This window comes from Aspergillus mulundensis (assembly GCF_003369625.1).
Source record: "Aspergillus mulundensis strain DSM 5745 chromosome Unknown scaffold_2, whole genome shotgun sequence".
Classification (NCBI taxonomy): domain Eukaryota; kingdom Fungi; phylum Ascomycota; class Eurotiomycetes; order Eurotiales; family Aspergillaceae; genus Aspergillus; species Aspergillus mulundensis.
In genome coordinates this window covers 431,051-453,146 of record NW_020797890.1, presented here as the reverse complement: position 1 = coordinate 453,146, position 22,096 = coordinate 431,051, and the positions used below count along the sequence as shown (strand labels likewise).

Sequence of the window (22,096 nt, the reverse complement as noted above, 5' to 3'; positions counted from 1 at the left end):
CATGTCGCTAGGAAGCGCAAAGGAGGATGTTCTAGGTGTCTAGGTAGGCGAGCGTTAGGTATGGATTGGTGAAGCGATCTAGTAGTAGAAAGCACGGACACGGCAGAGAAGCCGACGGAGCAAAACATCAGCATTGGGTCAGAGCATGACTAAGCGCCGCCTTGCCAAGCACCCACCAACCAGATGCGACCTGATGATCGTGCCGTCAATCGTCCGACCCGACCTCAGTTCGCTCTCCCACTTCACCATTAATTGACCTCAAGTGCTTGCAGCGCCCGCGCTCCATTTATTCCACTCTACCACCATGTCCCCAATTGCTGCCATGGCCGCTCGCCGGGCCTTTGCCCGCCAGGCTCTTTTCCGCGCTCCCGCCCGCCGCGCCTACAGCTCCAAGATGGAGGAGTCAAGCCTCGACAAGGCTCCCAAGCGTGACCCCGAGCTCTACGTACGGACCCTTTTGCGGATGAAACCGAACTGAATCGTATCTTGAAGGCACGCGTGTCTAATTGGAAAATAGGTTCTGCTCGGTGTCATGTCTGGTGCTTTCCTCATTGCCGGCTGGTGAGTGTCATGCCATATTCGGGATCCTCAGGAGATGACGAAAACGACTCTCCACTACACAATTGCTTCACTATAGCTTGCCAAGCTCAAGTACCACTCGCTGATCTTCTTCCGCTCTTAGGTACTTCGGCAAGAAGCCCACCTCCGTCACCTCCGAGAGCAACGTTCGCATCCCCGACAGCTCTATGCCCTGGGAGCGTGAGGACGACGGCAAGTCCTACAAGTACCAGTACCACCCCGGTGGTGACAAGAGCCAGCCTCTGCGCAACGCCCCCAGTGCTCTGAACACTGTCATCGTTCCCAACGTGACCCTACCTGCTGTATGAACTTCCTGATCTTCCTCCGTATGCGACGACGAATCGCTTCTCAACTGACTTTCTATCCATTCAGGACCTTCACGAGCGCTTCAACAAGTACGGCAAGGAGGAGTACGACTTCTAGATAATGTCAGTATATTTGAAGCTGGAGATGCCTCAATGTTGATTGCTGTACATTAAAACTGTTGTGAAGACTAGATTCGGGGGATGAGACTCTTTGATCGAGAGCTTGTGCATATTTTGCTTTAACGTGACTCAATTAAAGATTTCCTTTTTTCACTCTACACTAGTATTATGATATAGCGCAATCGCAGAGTTGCAACCATGTAAGACCCCACACATTTCGTCAGGTAAGGATAGAAATTATTATCAAAAAAGATACAAAGAAGGCAGTTTTGTCGGAGAGGTAGAGTAGAACAAGGAAATCTGAAGAGAGAGGATAGAATATGGCAGGTATTTCAACAGAGGGACTTATATAACGCTTCAATTGGTGGCCTCATTTCCCTCACTGGCGGGCCTAGGCTCAGGAGAATTTGGCTCTTCCACCGAGCTTCCTGCACCAGCTGCAGAGGCTGGACTGTCCTCCACAATCTCGTCTGCCTTGCCTTGAGTTTCAGGATTCTGACCTTCAACATCCGGGTGAGGCGGAGCGACCTTGCCATCGACAACGTCCACTAAGTGGCCATGCTCCAGCCGAGTTCGAGTCTCATGTTTCGTCTCAAATGATACTTTGCCCTCCTTTCGTAATGACTCTACCACAGCCTCATCGAGGATGTTACCCTGTTGGTCACGGTATTCGACTCGTGCCTGGGTTCCGCGAAGTTTCGGAGAGCTGCTGGATGTGATGCTTGATTCCGGACTTTCAACCTTGGCTTCCTCCTTCTCCTGCTTCGGCTGGGCCTTGGCCGGAGCGGCCACCGACCGAGGGATAGCTGCCGGCGTTGTTGGGACAGCGGGGTTCGCGCTGGTGAAGTGGGTTACATATTGATTCAACTGATGGCATAGTGTTAGCCATTATCGTGCAGATTCCAGGGCATATTCGGCCACATCATGTCCTGCTACTTACGTCAGTATAGAAAGTATTGCAGTCGAAGTCCCAGGTCTTCAGAAGCTTGACCTGCCGGCAGGCGTCCTTTGTCCACGGGTTTCCATAAACCAGAGGAGAGTAAAGGGTGAATGCGAAGATCGTGAGCCCTAGGAAGACACCAGCCAAGGCCTTCCCAATGACTGGCCGAGATGGCAGACCAAAGCTGCGAATACGGCTCGTGATGAAGTCAAATTCCTGGGCCAGCGCAAGGATAGCAAAGTAAAGAGCGGGGAAGTAGTGGTGCAGGAAGAGCTGACGGGCCATGAGATAGAACGGAAAGTAGTGGAAGCCCCAGCCAAGAACAGCGGTACCGATTTCGTAGTCAAACCTCTTGAAGGTTGAGCTGCGATAGTCATCACAGTTACGTTGCCAACGTAGGAGGGATATTCCTTTGAAGATAACGTAAACCAAGATGGCTGCAGTAGACGAATACCAGACGAATGGGTTTCCGAAGAGGTAAACCTGACGGTGGTCGCGACCCCAGAAGTTGATACCACGGAGTAAAGTAGGCCACGAAGGGGGGCGTGAGTCCCAGGCGTGCGAGTCGGTCAAACCAGCGTTGGTAGTCCACATCACCTTCTGGAGCTCGAAGAATTTGCCGAAAAAGCCTGGGTTTCGGTAGGTGACTTTCTCAGCATCCGGAGGCAGCATGGGGTGCTTGTTGTTCTCGATGTACCAAATGCTGTTGGGCAAAGAGGCGCCCTTTGCGCAAGTGACTTCCTGTTGATCGAAACCCCATTCGGGAAGTTTTACCTTATGAGAGAACAGGACACAGCCAGTCATGACATGGACCAGGCGGAATTTCGACTGAATAGTCCGTAATCGCTTCTTGGCCTCTTCGCCATCCGACAATGACTTGACAATCTCAATGCGCCAGTAGTCGTTAGCATCACCAGGGAAACCTTCGTATCCGTAGGCAGAGACTTCGAATTGCCAATCGACGTCGGTCACTGGGGGCCGTTCGTTGTGGGAGTGAATCCTCCGCTGGGTCATCATGTGGTTGAGCCTGATGACTGCGCCATCTTCGATATAGTTTGTCGTGATGTTATCCCAAGCAAAAGGACCCGCAATTTCTGCACCGTCTGCGCCAAGAGGCTGAGTCTGGTTCTCAGCGATGAACAGGTTGTTGTCATCCTTATGGGGGTAAAGGGTGATCTGCTGCTGTTTGCTTCCAGTGGGATACATATGGCTGTGGGAGTGCAAATATCCGCCCTGCGTATTATGATGGCGGATGCTAAGGCGAGAGCCGAAGACAACATCCGCGGGCACAGCGGCCATGCCCTTTGAATTTAGAGTCGCCTGGAACTCAGAGGACATGAAACCGTCACCTTCTCCAGGGTTGACCAAGCACAGGAAGTGGATTGCAAACATAGAGCAGTAGAAACCCAAGGGAATCACGATCAAGCAGAACACCCGGGCAAAGAAATGCTTGAACCAGAGACGCTAGTTGACGGATCAGTATAAAAGCACTAGAGGCTCAGAAAAGAAAGAGAACATACGGGGGTAACAGTCTTGGTATCTCCGAGGACAACCCAGAGTTGGAGGATGGTCAGGGAACCAACCCAGGCGACTGTAAATAGACCAACCCACTTGGTACTGAGAGTGGCACCCAGACTCAATCCAGTAGCGACCAGCCAGAACCACCAGGGTCCGCGGAAGGCAGCCGATGGCCCTAATTCCTGTTGGTTCGTAAAGCAAGTGAAGGACAATGCAGTGAGGGACGTGAAAAACACCAGAGGAGAATCCAAGAGGATGAAACGGGATTGCGTGATCAATCCGTTTTCTGCGTGGAGTCAGCATGTATACTCTTCACTGCATCAATATAGACAAGCCTACCAAAAAGGACGGCACCAGCTCCTAGCACAGCAGTGGCGGTACGGCATCCGGTAGCCTTCAGGGTCAAGAACATAATGGGTACAGTGAGCACTCCTAGGAGGGCGGGAAGCATGCGCATGGCCACATATGGCACTCCCGGTTCAAGATAGTCTTTTCCGATCTCCTTGAAGTCGAAATCGCCTTTGAAACCAGCAAGCCATCCAGCGAGTGTAATAAGGAGTTTGGCTAGAGGGGGGTGGACGTCCATGAAGAAGCGGCCTTTGATGTATTTGGTCGCAAATCCACCGAAGCTGTTGATTTATAATTAGTATCGCAACGAACCGCACATGGAGTCCATCGAAACGTACTGCACTTCGTCGAAGACAACGCTGGTCGGCTGGTAGATTCTGAAGAGCCGCACCACGGCGGCTACCAACGTCACCAGAACCATGACCTTGTAGTCGGATGTCGGGAGGTTGAAGATGTCGTTATCTGTAACGCCATCTGATTGGTAGCTTGAGGCTACTGCTGTAGCCTTCTTGCGGTTCTTGGGCCGGGGCGAGCGACTGGGGGAGCGAGAAGAGGTCCGCGGAGGGCGGACGTCCAGGGTGTCCTTGGCCATTCTGAAGCCGGCACTCCCAGGAAAGGAACAAACGTGATGAGTATAAGAAAGAGAGCGTGGGTTATTCCAATGGGTATAGGCAAAATATCAAAGATTAGAAAATCATTTAAAAGTCAATTTGACGCAAATTGAACCTGGAGAGTAGTAGACCGTATAAGACTCCGAATGTAGACCCACGCAGCTGGTAGGTAGCAGAATATGGAATTGGCCAATTGAGGAGATATAGGGAATAGGAGAACCGAATGCGCAGTCGTAACTAAGCACACAGCGCCATGACCGAGGAGAAAAGAAAGGAGAGGAAGCGAGGGCAGAGCTGGTGTCGAGGATGGAGTGGACTGAAGCGGTTGAAAGACAGCGGCACAGGATGAACTTAACACGTGTGGCAGCGCTTACCACGAATTGAGAACAGTGGAGTTGATCAGCTGTCGCATACGCCATATCTGGGGGCAGGGGTTCATTGCGGGTTACGACGAAAACAGACTGTCTACTGGGCTTACTCGGCATTGAAACTCGTCTGCCATACAAGAATTGTGATCCTGCCCATACCTTAAGCATTGAGTACCTATTCAGATGCTGTGCTGGTTCTTGAAACTCACACTGTCACTGTTTCACCATGGCATGAGGCAGTGAAACCTGCGGCTTAACCGCTTATGTAAGGCAACTGTCTTGGCACTGTTGTCAGGCGGCAAATGAGTCCAATCAAAGCAGCTAGATAGGCGCGCGGTCCAGATAGCCGCTTCGGTCGCCAGCGATGAACTCTGGAATTACTCAGGACAGCCGAATATTCAATCGTCCCTACTCCATCCCCTCCACCGCACGCTAGAAGGTGTCTTTATTATGGCATCAATGAGTAACGGGAACACGCCGACTGTCCCCGATGATGTGAGCAAACCTCCTGAGGGAGTGGTCTTGCCACCGAAGGACATTCGAGGTTAGTCCTGCTGTCATCTACGAATCATTGCGCGAACTAACAGAGCTTGAAAAGCGATTGTTGAGAAGACAGCTGGATATGTCACTCGAAACGGTGCCGTCTTTGAAGGTAAGTTTCTATTCTCTGTCATAACGTCTATCTCAAGCGACGCGACTGACTTCTCGGCTTGCTAGACCGTGTGCGCGAAAAAGAACGGAACAACCCCAAGTTCTCCTTCCTGAACTCGAATGACCCGTATGCACCATTCTACCAATGGCGTCTCACTGAAATCAAGGAGGGGAGAGGGAGTGATGTGTCTGCTGGCCGCCCAGGCGAGCCCACCCCGACTCCAGCACCCGAAGCACCTAAAGGACCTGCGCCACCTCCGGAGTTTCACTTCTCAGCACGAATGCCGATAATCAACGCGCAAGATCTTGAGGTCGTCCGGCTCACAGCTCTTTTTGTCGCTAAACGGGGCAAGTCCTTTATGACGGCTCTCTCCCAACGAGAAGCTCGGAACTTCCAGTTCGATTTCCTCCGCCCACAGCACAGTCTTTACCAATTTTTCACGAGGTTGGTTGACCAATATACCATACTTCTCCGTCCTGAGGGAGTAGATGAAGCTACTTCTCAGAAGAAGAGAATTGCGGAGTTGGAGCAGAACGTGAAGAACAAGTTCCATGTCTTGGAGCGCGCAAAGAAACGCGCGGAATGGGTCAAATATCAGGAGCAACAGAAAATAAAGAAGGAGGAAGAAGAGGAGAACGAGCGGATTGAGTATGCGCAAATCGACTGGCATGACTTTGTGGTTGTGGAAACGGTTCTTTTCACCGAAGCAGACGATCAAGTCGACCTCCCTCCTCCGACCTCTCTCACCGACCTGCAATCCGCTTCGCTAGAACAGAAAGCGATGATGTCGCTGAACCCTCTCCGCATCGAAGAAGCTATGCCCACAGACATGGAGACTCCCACATACTACAACGCATACCCCGCATACCCCGCGCAGCCCGAACCTCAGCCCTTCGTCCAACCCGTTGGTCCGGTATACTCCCCACAGCCACCGCCTCAAGGAATTCCTACTCCACCAGTCGCTGCGACAGCTGCAGCTCAGGAAGAGGAACAGCGCATCCGGGAGCGCATGGAGGCTCGAGAACAAGCCGCAGCTGCCAAAGTCGCGCCCAGCCAACAACCAATGCGGATCCGCTCCGACTACGTCCCCCGCGCACAAGCGCGCCGCCAGAATGCCGCGGGAGCCATGGCCCTTTGTCCAAACTGTAAGCAGCAAATTCCCGAAGCCGAGTTACAGCAACACATGCGTATCGAGATGCTCGACCCCCGCTGGCGAGAACAGCAGGCCAAGGCCCAGGCTCGAACTGCGACGACCAACCTGTCCACAGCAGACGTCGTCAACAACCTCAAGCGACTTGCCAGCCAACGAAGTGATGTCTTCGATTCGACTGCCCTCCAGCCCGTTCCTGACCCAGAGGAAGAGGCCAGGAAGAAGCGCATGGCATTTGAAGGGGCTCAGCAACAACCGGTCGGACCTATGGGTGGCCCACTAAACCCTCAAAACATGAATCTCGAGGAGCAGATCAGGAATATCCATGAGCGGTACAAGCAATGATGAAGTCGGGTCTTTGCGTTTGTTGTTGGGTCCTGTTATGCGGGCGTTTTGCTGTGTCTTTATTCTCTGGAGTTCTGTGGTTTTTCTTGGGGATTCTCTCTCGAAATAGTTTACATTATATCTTTCTGCGTTGAGATAATACGCCTTTGTAGATTACATCAGCATATTAAAGTTATGATGAGCAAGCTGGTCACCTTCGCGTTTTCTTAGTCAAGAGCAAGATTGAACATCTGGGGAATTGCTCTCAAATTGCAGTCTACAGAAAGACGAGTGCCCAATAAGCCAGGGTATGGAACATCATAGATCATGCCCTTCATGCGTAAGACTTTGAAGCCATCAGAAATCTATATGACAAAGACAACAATCGCTCTACCCTTAGATAGCAGCAATAAAAACATACCCGTTGCGCCGATAATGAACATGCCGACTGATTGATGGAAATAAAGAAAAAGGAGAAAAGATAAAGATAAATCACGAAAACGAGAGAAAAGAAAAAGCAAACAGAAAGCGCAAATAAGAAAAGATATTAGGAAATAGGTTATATGCACAGGGAAAAAGGATCAAAGCAAGATTAGTAGTAGTAATACAAAACGGAGCTGCGCATGGTGGCCGTGAAGATAGACGCCAGATGCTGAGAGCAGCAACGCAACGGAATATTCGGTATAGAGAAAATATGGCAATGGAGTATGCAACAAGCGTCCCGCGCTCGAGTCATACCTCCATGTATTATACCCCGCTATGACCTGCCGCTAGGAACAAGGTAGACTTCCGTCTGCGGAGCGGTTGACTTTTGATTATTTGGTTGGCGAAGCTGATGTCTCTCCGGGTATTGGTCTTCGCGCCGAGGTTGCGGCGGAGTAGAAGGGCACGCCGCCGATGTTGAATAAGGGGTTTGGTTAATCTTGAGTAATAGCACTAGGTCATAGCATCCGCGGCGAGAGGTTGGGGGGTTTTAGCTAATTTCTCCCGATTGATGATGTCCTGAACATCTTCGCTCGGCTGAATCATCACCACGGGCTTCTCGATGGACGGATTTATGTCCGCTTGATGTTGCTCGGGCCGCTCTTCTGGCGCACTCGTTTGAGCAAACATGGGGACGATACCGCCGCCAATTCTGGACCAGAATATTCTTTCTCTCAGGCGAACTGTTTCTTCCCATGCCTCCTGCACCTCATCGGGTTCCTCGGCGTGGATATGGCCGTCAAGGATGAGACGGAGATAGCCAGTAAACTCACAACATGAACGCACTTTCTCCACGCAGAGAACACACAATGGGTATCGCTGCGCCGTATCACTATCCGACGTCCGAAAACGGTGTGTGCGCTCGTTGTCGGTGCCACTCCGGCGTTCGCCACAGAGAGAACAAGGAAATTCGTATTTTCGAACATTCGGTGGCACGGGTTCAACCACAAGGCTTCCTTCACAGATACCAGATAACACGGTTCGTCTGGTGAGCCAGGATATCCCGGGAGCGGTATCAAGCCTTAAAGTAGGTTCGATATCCTCCAGAAGTGCGCGCTTGTAGAAACGAGAGTCCTTTAGGGGAATGCTAGAGGTAAGAGGCTGTGGCGAGGAGACACTCCCACTGGGAGAATGAGGCTGAGATTTCGCAGGCGACGACGCGGCTGAACCGAACCCCGCGCCACTGAAGCTGCTGGCCAAGCTCATGACATTCAATCCAGAATATGACCCACTGGTGGCTCTACTTGGTGGCTTCGAGCTCTTTGCCGCACTGAATAGCTCCCGGAAATCTTCGTAAGCTTGTATATCAGTTCGGCATACAACCTTGATGAGATCAGGGAAGCTGGTAGCAGGCCCTGGAGCTATCTCAGCGCATACAACGTCGCCAGGGAGATCTGTAGCTTCCATACTCTTCCTGGGAAACATGGGGGGTTGCGAGGCACCGGCCGGAGAAGGTGGTGCGGTGGAAATTGCAGTGCGGCCATCAAGATCGTCTTTGGAGATATTCATCAATTGAAGGACCGATTTCAGTTCTGTTAATTGCTCCTGGTGCGAGGCGAGAAGTAATTCTGTGTCTTTGATTTGCGAACGCAACTGCTCATTTTTCTTCTCGACAGCTTCGCGCTCGAGCTTGGCAGCAGCAACCATCTGTAATATGACTTAGAATGTGGCTATGATCGAAGGCGTGGATCACGAGAGGTCTACTCACCCTGTTTGCTTCCTCGAATAGAGCCGCAGTGAGAGTCTCTAGTTCCTGCTCGATGCCTTTTTTCTCCTTCTCCGCCAGAATACGCTGAGCCTTTTCCTCTGCCAAGGACGCTTTTAACAGATCGACATCGGCTTTCTTAACGAGTGCTCCATCTTGAATGTCTCGCCAATATTGCTCGTTTTCCGACTCTAGCGCGCGGGCCTTTTCCTGGGCTTGCTCTAACTCTTGGCGGGTGGCAACTAACGTGTCGTCGAGTTTCGTTTGGTTATTGATCGCTTGGACAAGTTTCAAACTCAGCGTTGCAACTTCGTCATTAAGATCCGGATGATGTGAGGGCGGCGTAGGGGTCTCTGGTGATTCAGAGGTGGGCATAAGTCTCGGGTCCTTCAAAGTGCTGAAACCGTCTCCACCTTCGCTTGAAGAGCGAACGGCCGGGGCTGGAGGATTCGCGACTCGTGAAAGATCATTTGTAGACTTGGCCTTCGTAACCTGGCGATCGGGTGATGCGGACCTATTCCCAGATGAGAGGGACCGCTTGTGGCTGGTTGGGCGTGGAAGCATGTTTGACGGCGAGAGGAAACCTTGGTGTGAATAATAATTATGGAAGGCGATTAAACTATGCAGAGTTTAGTATCCGCGCTGTAAAGATGACTATCATATGGAGCCAAAAGCCTTACTCTGCCATGGTGGCGAGAATCTAATCGTGAGGTTAGTGCCGTGATCAGACCAAGACGTCACTGATGGGTAGATGTTCGGTCTGTCCGTCTCATGGAAGGGATCGAGTCGATAAAGGAGTGAGGCCGCACGAAGTAAATTAGGCTGTATGTTCAATATATTGAGCTGAAAGGCGATTGAGCATCCGCGCGTAAGTCTGAAGAGGCGCTAATGGATTCAGATAGGGCGCATTGACGCGGGAGCAAGGAATGAGATCAAGGCTAGGAAGGGAGCGGATGCGCGGTAGAGCGAAGGTATACTCGGAGAGATCGCAGGCGACGGGATGAAGAGAAGGAAGGAATGTGAATGACGAACGGAAGACGCAGTTGGAGATGTAACGACCCCTCTTCCAAGGCGGCTAGCAGAAGGATGCTGGTGGTGGAGGAACTCGCACTCGCGCTCGCACTCGGAGCTTCGTCACCAAGTCTGGTTAGCCAGTGGCGGGTCTTTTACCGTATCTCAGTCATGTGATGATCGGCAGAAAGCTATGACTATTGCAGCCTCGTGCGAGCATTAATCATGCATTATTCTACACTGACTGTCACTCAATCCATACGAAGAAGTCAGCACTTATATATGGAGCTCTAATTAGCTGTCAATGCTGGCTGGCCGCTGGTCAATGCAGGGCGTCGATCTTGCTGCGAGAGTTGACATCCCCAGCCAGTACAAAGCTTACCGGGAGTCCAAGAACATCGCAAGGGACATAACGGCCGGCGATGGCAGGTACCTGGTTACTGAAGACAATCAAAGGGCTCTCTATTCCCGGGATTACTCCGTACATGCTTGGGTCTAAGTGGCTGTGACAACCATTTGCAGCATGGGTCAGATGGCTATCATTGCTGTGAGACATTGTCGGACAGGTACTTTGTACACGCGTATCCCTCCGCCCAATCAATTGCCGTTGGAGTACAAGATGTGGGAGCACAGGAGCACAGTGCTATCAAATTCAACACTGCAACGGGGAGCACTCGCTGCGGGGCTTGATTGCTTCAAGTCCGATACAACCATCACCTCCCTTGAGTGGGTTTAGGAGCTCCAAACTCAGGCACCGGCCAATTGCTGCTATCTACGATTCTTGCTGGAGCTTCTCGAGACCGAAAAATGCGTCGATTGCGCAATAATATTGCCCGTAACCCGATAAGTAGACATTATGGGATCTTGGATGATAGCCCCGCCAGATCTTGGAGCCTTACAGCCTCAGGCGGTTTTCAAGTGGGGTTCGAATGATCAACCAACGCGACAAATCTTCAGGGCCGTTTACCCCGTGTTTCTTGCTCCTGCCTATTCCATCTGCGATCTACGCCCATAACGCGGTTCAGTAAAGAAACTACTCAAAACTCATTCTCTCTATCGAACTTTTTGCCCTCGCTTTCCCGTGATCTTCACCCCAATCAGCCATGGCCGACTCAGAGTTAGAGGAGGTCGGTAGAAGCCCTTGATGGTCGCCTACCCGCAGTAAAGCTGACTTGAGCGCCGTATAGATTCGACGAGCCCGTCTCGCGCAGCTCCAGCAGCAGGGCGGTGGCGCACGAGGTGCCCCGTCAGAGGGCAACCAAGATGACCAGAGAAAGTATGTGCCTCCCTCGTGATACCCTAGCATGCGGAGAGAACATCGCTAACGCTTTATCTCTAGGCAAGTTGAAGGTAAGCTCTACTCAACGGCGCTATCCTGCACCAGCACAAACTCACACGCTCGCTTTAGCCGAACGCCGCGCCACGATCCTCAATCAAATCCTCGAGCCCGAAGCCGCAGACCGTCTCGGACGAATCCGCCTTGTGAAGGAGTCGCGCGCGACAGACATCGAGAACAGACTGATTATGCTTGCGCAAACGGGTCAGCTGCGGTCGAAGGTCACGGAAGAGCAGCTCAAGCAGCTGTTGAATGCTGTTGCAGAGAATCAGCGCAAGGACGAGGAGGAACAGCAGAAGATTGTCTTCTCGCGGCGGAAGGGTGGATGGGATGACGATGATGACCTGCTGGACCTGTGAAGAAACGAACATGGACTGAAAACGTAATTACGGACTACCTATGATTTATGATGCATCCGATCTCCTGCTTTGGGCTACGGTTAGGGTTACAGGCGATGATATATTCAACCTGCATGCCAATGTTTATGGCGGAAGTCACTCGATATGACATGCCGTTAAAGAAATGCCGTTAAACCTTGGAGGGTAATATACATTTATATATTTCGCTAAAAGTACATGATGGCCGGTCAGGGACAAAATAACTTGATGGGAAGAAACATTACGAGCTCTTCCCTTCCAACTGTTCCTTTTCCCTCTTCTTCTGCATCCTTATCATCCGCCGGATGTCTCTCATATCCGGCGGCTTCTCAATGCCGAGCTCTGCTCGCAGCTCGTCAACGTCCTTCTCCAGGACCTTCTCCCAGTAGACATTGATCAGTTCCTTGCTATTCAACCCACTGCGTACCGCCCAAGGCAGATATAAAGAGAAAAGCCTTTCTCGTTCGGCAGGCTTCAGTCGCACAGACGCAGCCATGCTAAGCCCCGTCATTGGGATCAATGTATTCAGGAACTCAAACGCCTTTAACGCTAGCTCACCCTCCACGAACGTAGGCAACCCTGTCACGGCGTGGTAAAAATCGTGGGACTCGCGGTATCGCTGCATGACGTATGCGCACTCTGGGTCGTCGATGTACTGCACATTATCCCGGGTATCGGGAGTGACGCCTTCCCTGTCTAGCCATGTGGCGTAGGTGCGTCCGACAGAGTTCTCGGGTAGGGAGCGGAGGTAGGGAAGAGGGAGCGTTTGGGAGGTTATGCGTGGGCGATCGCGGAGAATTTGTCGACCGGTGGGGTCTTGGAGCATAGCATCGCGGAGTCGGTAGATAAAGTATGGGGTTGCGGTGACTTCGCCGAGCGTTGCGATTAGGTCTAGAACACCGAAATCCGGAGTTAGTTCTTTAATTCCAGTTGCCCGGCACTGACTCCAAGCTGACCAGCTCTTCGAGGATTAAGCAGCGCTCCTACTGCGGAACCAACGGCGAGAAAGCCTTTCTCGAAGAATCCGAGCGGAACGTGATGCGGATATTTTGGCGACGGGCGATTGAGGCCAGAAAAAGAACGCGAGTAGCGGGATTGAGGAATAGGCAGCGCAGCTGGTCGAAAACTGGCAGCTGAAGCTCCCGGCCTCCTGAGAAGTGACATCTTCGCCTGGGACTTTATACACACATTGTTTGTGAAGACAGTATTGGAGGTGGTCTTATGCGGAGGATGCTCCGGCAGCGCAAGTGGTCGTTATGACTCGCCGTAGGTCCGATGGAGTACCTCGATTTTGTGATGGAACCATGCCCTACATCGTATCTGATCAACTATGTTGTCTTCGAGCATCTCTCGATGACATTACGTTCAGTAGAGCAAAGTTAATCTATCGCTAGGATTTCAAGATTCCTAATGAACAATATGAAGCCCGATTGCCCTGGAGAAGAACATGAACTGTTCACGCAATGGGCAATATCCCAAGGCATCATTGTGAACGGCGTGGGTCCAGCAAAATTCGCAGGACGTGGTTTAGGGATGATAACCACAAGGAATATTGAAGTACGTATGTGGCCGTATGACCCTGGCTTGAGGTTACTTCGAATTCTAAGCTTTGCACATAGGAAAATGAGGCGATTGTGAGAGTGCCACGACAAGTAATGTTGACAGTAGAGGCAATTCCATCTTCGTTCGTCGGCAAATTTGACGAGGCAGTCCCGGTACATGCGCTCCTGGCTGCCTTTCTGTGCCACGGAGAGCCCGAGGACCTCGAGCCATATGAGCTCTGGAAAAAAACCTGGCCAACTCGGGGAGATTTCAGAGAGTGCATGCCAATCTTATGGCCAGAACCTCTGCGCGACGCTTTACCACCGTCTATCTCGGGCCGCTGGAGGAGCTTTCGAAAAGATAAACTCGAGTTTGAATACGAGTCATCTCATCAGAATGTGCTCGCGCAACAGGAACAACGACTGCACAACGCATGGGAGACAGTTGCCGCTGTGTTTCCAGAGACCGATTGGGATGTTTTTTCCTACTACTGGCTGATTGTCAACACCAGGAGCTTTTTCTATCTCATGCCTGGCCAGGAACCACCGGAAGATCGGAATGATGCTATGGCTTTGCTGCCGTTTGCTGATTACTTCAATCATTCTGATGTAGCGGTATGTGCAACTGCATCTGGCGGAATACTGGTTTGCTGATTCTCACAGTGCAATGTGAAGTTTGATGGGAAAGAATATGTTTTCAGGGCTGCGAAATCCTATGGTATGTCCCTAATAGAGTAAGTTGTTTGTTATACAAGCTGACCAAACTTTCCTGTAGAGGCGGGAGAGGAAATATATTTTCGCTATGGCCCGCACTCAAATGACTTTCTTTTCACCGAATGTAAGGCAAGCGTCCTTGTTATGTCCTTGCCCAGCATGCTAATTAGGTAGATGGCTTTTACCTGGACGAGAACGAGTCTGAAACGTTATACCTTGATGATATAGTATTCCGGGAACTGAGCTCGTCGCAGCAAGAGGAACTGAACCTGCAGCAGTATTTGGGGTAAGAGCTATAACCTTCGTGAACGGCCTGCGGTCGCTCAAAAACTCTTTGCTTATATCGGAGTAGCAACTATCAGGTTACGGCCACCGGCGTATGTTACCGAACCGAGATCGCCGCTTGCATCAGTTATATGCGACCCGATGACTGGCAAAACTACGTCCTCGGTTGCTCTACCAGAGGAGTAGATGCAAAAAGGTCCGAGGATGTCATTCGAGGCTGGATCAATGCATATATAGAAGAGTCAGATTTGACTATAGATGGATTGAGGGATCTCCGGCCTAGCGTGGAAGAAGAAGACCAGGGAAAGCACCAAATGCTGCTGCAAAGGTGGACGCAAATCAGAGATCTCTGCAGGATAGCTTTGGGAACGGTGTCATGTTGAGATAGAGCGCTAAGGGCAGGTGGCAGGTCAAAGTTTGCTGTCCTTTGGTTCGTCCGGGATATCAATCGGAATGGTACTGGATTCTTTCCGGCGAGATTCTCGCTGCTTTGCAAGTACCAGGTGCTTGATCATGTAATTAACCACGCATTTCTGGCCGAGCTCCTCGCCCCTCCGCACGATATATCCGTTCAAAAACTCAATCTCCGTCGTCTTGTTGGCTCGAACATCCTGTAACATGGAGCTATGGTTCTTTGCTGTTTTGTTCGCAAGCTGCGTAACCATCCAGCGCAACCGCTCCGGGGAGAAACGACTCTCGATTCCAGGAATACCCTGTAGTTCAGGTAGACTGCAGATCACACTAGAGATCTCTAGAAGGAGTAACCTCATCACACGAGTGAAGCTGTAGTTGTACAATAGTTCGCCATTTCGGCAGTCCATCAATGCAGTCAGTGGGTTGATGACGGAATTCATCGCTAGCTTTTCCAGCTGGTACAGCATAATTGAAGAAGGAGACTCGGCAACAGCAACTAGGGCTGGCGTGAGCGTCAATGTGCGCAGTAAGTACTTTGTGCTAGGGGCCCAGTCTGGTTCTTCGCTATTTGATCCCAACTTGCCAGAGTTTTGTGGCGGTACGGGACCTAGAATCGTTGTGCCCACCCCGGTGTGAGTGACGTGAAATCTGCCACTTCGCTGGGCAAGGCCATGGCTGATGATGCCAAGCATGTAGTTCGGACGTTGCCTAGGATCGGGAAAAACGTGCTCATTAACTGCTTCGATGATGCCCATCCCATTCTGAATAAACAACACGGTAGAGTCCGGCGTCAATCGATGACGGACAGTCTGCAGGGCGGATACAGTTGCAGGGGCTTTGACAGAGATTATCAAGCATTCAATCTCCTCGGCTTCCCCTTCAACTGGCGTGAATTGCGGTTCGCTGTCAGCCAAACTCCCAGAGACAGTTTGCCCATCCTCCGGCACTTCTTCTTCTGTGTTCATGTAGGGTCTTGAATGCCAGACCCCTTCGGACAGCACATTGACGTCAAACCCAGTTTTGTTATCATCTAATCCGATGCTATCGATGGCCAAGGTCTGCCTTCGCTTCCGAAAAACCTCGTATACCTCCGGGCTGTGCATAAGAAGAGTGATGGGCGGCGGGGATGGCCGACTTGCCAGCGAGTGAGCAACAAAGGTGCCGATGTTTCCAACTCCGAGAATATGAATCCGCCCAGATAGCCGACGTTTTCCACTTTCATCCGCCATCTCGTCGACATCTTGCATCCACGTTGATGCCATTCGACTAGGGCATACCTGCAACGCAGCACGTCCTTTGAAACCACATAGTTCTGAGGCCGCTGCTCGCAAGAGCGGACGGGCTCCTAACATGTGCGAAACTGAGTGGTGGCTGAACACCATAAGGTTGGGGTTGGCGCTATCAAGGTAGAAGAAGCATTTGCTTCACTTGCAGCTGTAGCAATGAATTGACTCAAAACATGTACATCGAGAACGTTGCTCAGATAGGCAAATGTGAGTAGCGAGTAGAAGACCTATCCCCAGGCTTTGTGGAGGTCACCGCCATATTGACCGCCTAATTTGCACGTCCCAAAGATCAAGGTTTCTCCGCAGAACCTTCAACTTTCTCCGCCTGCATTCAATCTTTGTTCCCCGACAAAACACTCGAAAAATGGAACCTGCTGACTTGATACCGCTGATTGAACGGCTTGACGACGATGTTGACGACCTTGAGGAAGCACTTGCGCCAATTCTCGAAAGCACCGTCATTGAAACATCTAAGAAGCTGCCTGTTCTGGACAAGGCTAAATTTCACGTCATGACCGCCTATGCTTTGGAATCACTGATATTCTGTACGCGCTTTCTGCTTCAATTGATAGATTGAATACTTACTATTACAACAGCGTACTTGCGCTTACATGGTGTCAAAGCGACAGAGCACCCCGTTTACAGAGAATTGAAGAGAGTGAAGCAATATTTTGACAAGATCAAGGCGCTGGAGGCCGAACCCGAACAAAGGACGATGGTGCTTGACAAACAAGCAGCCGGACGTTTCATCAAACATGGCCTCGTATGAGATCCCCATCAAGCCTCGCCTGAACCATCGCTTACATTACCAGGCTGGAAACGAGAAACTTGACTTGCAGCGGGAGGAACAACTAGCAAAAGAGAAGGCACGCGCACAGCTGAAAGCATCACTGCTGGCTAAGAAAGCAGACGCCACGCCTGAAACTTCGGGCAAAGATGTTTCAAGTGATTCCGGTTCGGATGCTGACCAAAAATCGGGCCCTGCGAGCGACGCTGAGGAAGCCGAGACCTCACGGAAACCACACGCATCTGAAGCACGTGCTGGCGGCTCGAAAAAGTCAAAGAAAAGCAAGACAAAATCCAGTGCGAAAGACGAAAGACGTAAAAAGCGTCGCGGCAAGGAAGAACTCAAGGGCCGTCACAAAGAGAGACGGAAGAAGAAGGACGACGCTCGGAAGACGAGGAAGGAAACCTGAACGTGCTAACCAACTTTATATGTATCATGTCGACTATTGCGATACATGGCCGGAAGCCCCACGCACCCCACGCACAGAGGTCGGCTCCTCGTTCCCATTCATCGCCGTTTCAGTCCTTCTGCACACTTTGGTTCCGAATTATCCTGGAGTCTTGAAGAATCAACCCTTCGGTAGGCAAATGTATGAAGGGTGGTGAAACCGAGTGGGATCACATTTCAAGAGGATAGTTTCCGGCAAATGCTCCTCGACGAAGTAGACCCCCGCATTGCCTTGCTGATTCGGAACCGACCTGAACGGCAGGTCTCTACAATCATATCTGTCCGCTCCAGTAGGATCACCGTCTGGAAATCGCCGGAGATTGCTTCCAACTTTGACTCATCCAAGTCACAAAGACTCGCCACTTCTCAGAACCGGAGATACCGGCCTCAATGCATACCTGCATAGGCATCTTGTTTTGGAAAGAATAGAGACTTCCAAGTAAACGAAACTTGATTCATATATCAGATAACAGGTGTATACACCAGTACTGCTTTCGTTCTTCAGAAGATGTACTATGGCTTCATTTGCGTGTCCTGAAAGCTGTAAAGTCGATATGCTTTTAGTACAAGATCGTCTTCCGTGGTCCTAATAAACTCCGATAAAAGACCGGATCTGGTGTAATTCCGGGTAACGGGTGTATTGCTGACATGCGCTAAATTGTTCTCCGCCGATTCGACCGTCTTCTTTCTATATAATCTCCTTCACCCGCCTCAATACCCATCTTTAACAAACCCCAAAGCTCAATCTAATCACACATTCAACATGCCTCGTCAACGCCGTGGTGCCGCTCCCGCCCCTACTCCTGCGCGCAGCGCTCCCACTCGCCCTACTGCTCCCGCGCAGCCGGCCCGTGCGCCTTACGGCCAGCAGCACTCGCAGCCTCACTCAACCGCTGCCCACCCCCCTACTGCCGCTCAGGCTCCTGCAGCCCCTGCTCCCGTCCAGCAGAGCGCTGGCCCCGGCCTCTTCGGCCAGATGGCTTCCACCGCTGCGTAAGTCGCCGATGTTGCCGCAAATCGAATCCGGATGCGTTTTTCCCGGTGGCAATCCACCCTCAAAAGCGCTGGAACTCTCACATCTCAGAGACGAATCCCTGGTACTAACTTGTATATAGTGGTGTAGCAGTCGGTTCCTCCATCGGCCACGCCATCGGCGGTCTTTTCTCCGGCGGCGGCTCCAGCGCCCCTGCCGAGGCTCAGCAGGCTCCTCCTCCTGCTCAGGCCCAGCCTATGGACAACGGTCTCTGGGCCGGCAGCGCTACCAACAGCTCCTGGGAGAACAACGCCTGCGCTACCGACATCCAGAACTTCCGCAAGTGCATGGACGACAACCAGGGCAACATGTCTATCTGCGGGTGGTACCTTGACCAGCTGGTAAGTCCTCTTTGAGCCACCGATCAAGGTATAGCAGGTTACTAATAAACTTCCGTGTTACAGAAGGCTTGCCAGGCTGCTGCTAAGCCCTACTAAGCACATCAATATCAGGAATTTGAGCATTTAGTTGGCTTTCGATGGAATACTTAGTCTGAGTTTCGCACAGAACTCAACACGAATACTGTTTGCATAGCGGCATAGTCATGATCCAATGTACACTATAATTCCGGTAAAGAAGCCGAACGTCTGGGCCGTCAAGGTGATTACTTAACCACTACAATTAACTTTTGGGCTCAGATAGACACAGATACCCGATTTTAATAAGAATAATCTCCTCTCCATGGCTTTTTTTCTCCTTTTGAGTTGTTTCTCATCACTCATCGCCTCGTCGCGGTTCGAAATTAAGCTGCCTCAACATATTAGCAAATCAACAGTGCATCAAGACCATAGGAGAAAATTCGGCCGCATACCTGATTCCCATTGTAAAACTCACTATCTTGCCCGTCTCGCTGGTCTCCAAGGGTCCGAATGTTCGCTCCCCACTGCCGCGGGCTTCTTCCAGTGGATTCCCCGGAAACTTGGGGCTCGCTGGATTGGGGAGCTTCAGGCTGTGACGATGAAGCTCGGCCCTGGGCATACCCGATGAAGGAGCCGATGTACCCTATCACACCACCAATCATAGAGGTAATCATCCCATAAACTGAAGAGACTGCGCGGACAGGCAAGGATCCCGAATGCGAGTATGCTTCAATGTATGTCTGAACGGGCACCAAGACAAAGGTCGCCGTGGAGCCGGTGATGAGTTCACGGAGTTCCTGATCCTCCTCAGCAATTGTGAGTGTTTTGTTCGGCTGGGGTGTGAGGATAAGCTTAATGTTGTAGGGTCTCTTTTCCTCCAGTTGGGTATCCAGCCAGGCACGGACGTCCTTTCGGATGGTATGCGAGGGCTCGAAAGTTGAGCGGACGGAACTGCCGTCAAAAAGCCGGACTTGAAGACGGTAATGTGATGGAGGCACTGCCGTTGGTGTCGGACGAGAGGCTGGTGATTGGGAGTGGCTTGCGGGCTTCTCTTTTTTGTTTGTCCGTATTGGTGCTTTTCCCTTCGTGTCCTTCTGCTGCGTCGTCTCCTGAGCGCTGCTAGGCGGTTGGGAGGCCTCGGGCTCCTCTTTTTCTCTGGGTCTTCTTGCAGAGTACTTCCTCCTACCCGCAGCATATGTTAGGTCCTTGCCTTTCTCACCCGAGGTGCTTTTGGACACGGCCTGGCTCTGTTGCTCCGGCGCTGATTGCGTCTGAGACTCCTCACCTGAAGGTGTAAGAGCTGTAGGCTGAGGAGACTGCTGGGGAATGGATAGAGCTGCAGTAACGGATTCCGGCGCCGGCGCGGGGGAGGAGTTTATACCTTGAGCTTGTTCCGGGACCTCTTGACGCGCTGAAGACGCATTCGCCTGGCTCTGCGGTTTGCTATCATCCAAAGCAGCCGTGACGCGGTTGCGAAAGTCCTCTTTCGAGATATCCGGCACAATATACTCCCGCAGCATTCCATGTCTGCGAACTGGTCAACATTGCACTACACTGCAGACAATACAATCATTCGGTTCGGAAAGGCAGCCATACATAATCACAATGACCGTCGGATATCTGGTAATGGGGCAGATGGGGGCGAGAAACCCTGCTTCGGGGCTGTCTTTGGCGATGCGCAATAGGACAGATCGCGCTTCTAATAGTTGCGTGAATTCCTATGCCATGGCTTGAATCAACATGCGCAAGCAAAAGCCTGATATGGCATTATGGTAGTACCTCGTCGCCCTGAAAGTATTTCTCCTGCCATGTTGAGCTTGTCTCGCCGTCATCTGTGCAAGCACTGGTTAGCAGCGGGTACTATAACAGAGTAAAGGACGGAGTTATCAGAGGACAAACCTGATACAAAACATATGACAGCTTTGGACTTTTGAATGGCCAGGGTAATCCCCTCCTGTAAGGTGCCCACGAAGAACATTTTGGCTATAGATAATGTGCGAAATATAGACTAGAGGATGTCATGAGCTTGAAGGTCGCTCAAGCGTCGGCGCATAAGCCTATGCCGATCTATTGGGGTTCCACGGTCCACCCCGGCCGCAAGGCTGTCGATTCCTCCTCTATCAACATACTGCTTTTACTTTTACTAGTTCACTTCTAACGCTAGGATATCTCCCAATTGACACCAGAAGATACGGCTCAAACTAGAGCGGACGAATAAATTCAATCAAACATGCGACCGATCTTTTCGGCCTTCCAACGGACGGCCCCTCGAGCATGGCAACATCCGATCTCCTCATCCGCTCGGAGTCCGCGCACAACACTCAAGCTCGATTCAATCTGCGCCAGATGCCGTCGCCAACAAATCCAAGTTCGCTTCTTCAACGGACAGCAAATGGGCGATGATCAGCGCTGGCTGTCTGTCGTTGACCACCCCGCAAGGATTGTGCGGACCGGCCGCAAACACGGGCCTGGCTTGATCATTCTCGGTATGCTCTACTTTTCCTCTAACCGGCGAGCTGTATCTACATGACGTGTGCCATACTGACTCTGCTCTGCGACACTAGCATTGATCCCTATCATTTCCTTCGCACTCGGAACGTGGCAGATCCAACGCCTGGATTGGAAAACGAAGTTAATGGCGAAATTCGAAGACCGGCTGGTTAAGGATCCGTTGCCGTTACCTCCGCGCGTTGACCCGAGCGTCATTTCCGAGTTCGATTATCGCCGTGTCTATGCTACCGGTCGGTTGCGACATGACCAGGAGATGTTGATCGGGCCCCGAATGCGTGAGGGACAAGACGGTTTCATCGTTATCACGCCACTTGAGCGGGGCGAGGGAGAGAGTACGGTCTTGATAAATAGAGGGTGGATCTCGAAGAAGATGATGAACCAGAAGGATAGGAATCAAGAGGCGTTACCCACAGGAGAAGTTACGGTGGAAGGGTTAATACGGGAGCCTTGGAAGAAGAACATGTTTACGCCTCATAATCAGCCGGAGAAGGGGAAATTCTACTTCCCGGATGTTGAACAGATGGCTGAACTGACCGGCAGTCAGCCGGTATGGATTGAACAAACACAGGGTAAGCTAGTCTCCAATGACTGTTGGGTTCCGGCCGTAGCTAACTGGCTCTTAGTCCAGGACCTGCTTGACGCAATGGACCGGGAAGCCAAGGGTACCCCCATTGGTCGTGCTGCTGAAGTCAATTTAAGGAACAATCACAGCCAGTACATCTTCACATGGTATGTCCCACACGAATCTCCCCAAGATCCTCCTGTTTTCGTGATTCGTTGCTCATATGAATAGGTACGGGCTATCCCTCGCCACATCTATCATGCTGTGGATGATCATTCGAAAGCGGCCTGCCAGCGAGGCTCATCGTCGTGTCCGCCAAAACATAAATTG

At 51.4% G+C, this 22,096-nt stretch overlaps 11 protein-coding genes across 11 annotated transcripts; 6 read left to right on the top strand and 5 right to left on the bottom strand.

The window, feature by feature from the left end:
* Nucleotides 1–304: 304 nt before the first annotated feature.
* On the top strand, nucleotides 305–1,002 carry DSM5745_02817 (uncharacterized protein; the record flags this gene model as incomplete). The annotated part of the gene is made up of 4 exons (XM_026744833.1): nucleotides 305–445; nucleotides 518–561; nucleotides 683–881; nucleotides 952–1,002. 4 exons carry the CDS (start codon nucleotides 305–307, stop codon nucleotides 1,000–1,002), a joined length of 435 nt encoding a protein of 144 aa, XP_026605699.1.
* A 359-nt stretch (nucleotides 1,003–1,361) lies between these two features.
* On the bottom strand, nucleotides 1,362–4,402 carry pmt1 (protein mannosyltransferase 1; the record flags this gene model as incomplete). The annotated part of the gene is made up of 5 exons (XM_026744832.1): nucleotides 1,362–1,871; nucleotides 1,945–3,408; nucleotides 3,465–3,748; nucleotides 3,802–4,091; nucleotides 4,149–4,402. The coding sequence occupies 5 exons, from the start codon at nucleotides 4,400–4,402 to the stop codon at nucleotides 1,362–1,364; spliced, it is 2,802 nt and encodes a 933-aa protein (XP_026605698.1).
* An 846-nt stretch (nucleotides 4,403–5,248) lies between these two features.
* Nucleotides 5,249–6,936, top strand: DSM5745_02815 (putative pre-mRNA splicing factor; the record flags this gene model as incomplete). Its single annotated transcript, XM_026744831.1, has 3 exons — nucleotides 5,249–5,333; nucleotides 5,388–5,441; nucleotides 5,507–6,936. The coding sequence occupies 3 exons, from the start codon at nucleotides 5,249–5,251 to the stop codon at nucleotides 6,934–6,936; spliced, it is 1,569 nt and encodes a 522-aa protein (XP_026605697.1).
* Nucleotides 6,937–7,851: 915 nt separating this feature from the next.
* Nucleotides 7,852–9,791, bottom strand: DSM5745_02814 (guanine nucleotide exchange factor SEC2; the record flags this gene model as incomplete). Its single annotated transcript, XM_026744830.1, has 3 exons — nucleotides 7,852–9,045; nucleotides 9,107–9,722; nucleotides 9,784–9,791. The coding sequence occupies 3 exons, from the start codon at nucleotides 9,789–9,791 to the stop codon at nucleotides 7,852–7,854; spliced, it is 1,818 nt and encodes a 605-aa protein (XP_026605696.1).
* A 1,426-nt stretch (nucleotides 9,792–11,217) lies between these two features.
* DSM5745_02813 (DNA-binding protein) lies at nucleotides 11,218–11,809 on the top strand (the record flags this gene model as incomplete). Its single annotated transcript, XM_026744829.1, has 4 exons — nucleotides 11,218–11,241; nucleotides 11,302–11,390; nucleotides 11,454–11,464; nucleotides 11,523–11,809. The coding sequence occupies 4 exons, from the start codon at nucleotides 11,218–11,220 to the stop codon at nucleotides 11,807–11,809; spliced, it is 411 nt and encodes a 136-aa protein (XP_026605695.1).
* A 259-nt stretch (nucleotides 11,810–12,068) lies between these two features.
* Nucleotides 12,069–12,991, bottom strand: coq4 (ubiquinone biosynthesis protein COQ4; the record flags this gene model as incomplete). The annotated part of the gene is made up of 2 exons (XM_026744828.1): nucleotides 12,069–12,718; nucleotides 12,784–12,991. 2 exons carry the CDS (start codon nucleotides 12,989–12,991, stop codon nucleotides 12,069–12,071), a joined length of 858 nt encoding a protein of 285 aa, XP_026605694.1.
* A 1,786-nt stretch (nucleotides 12,992–14,777) lies between these two features.
* DSM5745_02811 (ketopantoate reductase family protein) lies at nucleotides 14,778–16,043 on the bottom strand (the record flags this gene model as incomplete). The annotated part of the gene is made up of 1 exon (XM_026744827.1): nucleotides 14,778–16,043. The coding sequence occupies one exon, from the start codon at nucleotides 16,041–16,043 to the stop codon at nucleotides 14,778–14,780; it is 1,266 nt and encodes a 421-aa protein (XP_026605693.1).
* A 388-nt stretch (nucleotides 16,044–16,431) lies between these two features.
* Nucleotides 16,432–17,263, top strand: DSM5745_02810 (uncharacterized protein; the record flags this gene model as incomplete). Its single annotated transcript, XM_026744826.1, has 3 exons — nucleotides 16,432–16,612; nucleotides 16,664–16,830; nucleotides 16,880–17,263. The coding sequence occupies 3 exons, from the start codon at nucleotides 16,432–16,434 to the stop codon at nucleotides 17,261–17,263; spliced, it is 732 nt and encodes a 243-aa protein (XP_026605692.1).
* Nucleotides 17,264–18,064: 801 nt separating this feature from the next.
* On the top strand, nucleotides 18,065–18,771 carry DSM5745_02809 (uncharacterized protein; the record flags this gene model as incomplete). Its single annotated transcript, XM_026744825.1, has 3 exons — nucleotides 18,065–18,294; nucleotides 18,417–18,675; nucleotides 18,739–18,771. The coding sequence occupies 3 exons, from the start codon at nucleotides 18,065–18,067 to the stop codon at nucleotides 18,769–18,771; spliced, it is 522 nt and encodes a 173-aa protein (XP_026605691.1).
* A 277-nt stretch (nucleotides 18,772–19,048) lies between these two features.
* Nucleotides 19,049–20,503, bottom strand: DSM5745_02808 (UBX domain protein; the record flags this gene model as incomplete). The annotated part of the gene is made up of 4 exons (XM_026744824.1): nucleotides 19,049–19,081; nucleotides 19,146–20,220; nucleotides 20,290–20,389; nucleotides 20,473–20,503. 4 exons carry the CDS (start codon nucleotides 20,501–20,503, stop codon nucleotides 19,049–19,051), a joined length of 1,239 nt encoding a protein of 412 aa, XP_026605690.1.
* Nucleotides 20,504–20,923: 420 nt separating this feature from the next.
* On the top strand, nucleotides 20,924–21,997 carry DSM5745_02807 (cytochrome oxidase assembly protein SHY1; the record flags this gene model as incomplete). Its single annotated transcript, XM_026744823.1, has 3 exons — nucleotides 20,924–21,179; nucleotides 21,258–21,773; nucleotides 21,828–21,997. The coding sequence occupies 3 exons, from the start codon at nucleotides 20,924–20,926 to the stop codon at nucleotides 21,995–21,997; spliced, it is 942 nt and encodes a 313-aa protein (XP_026605689.1).
* Nucleotides 21,998–22,096: the final 99 nt, after the last annotated feature.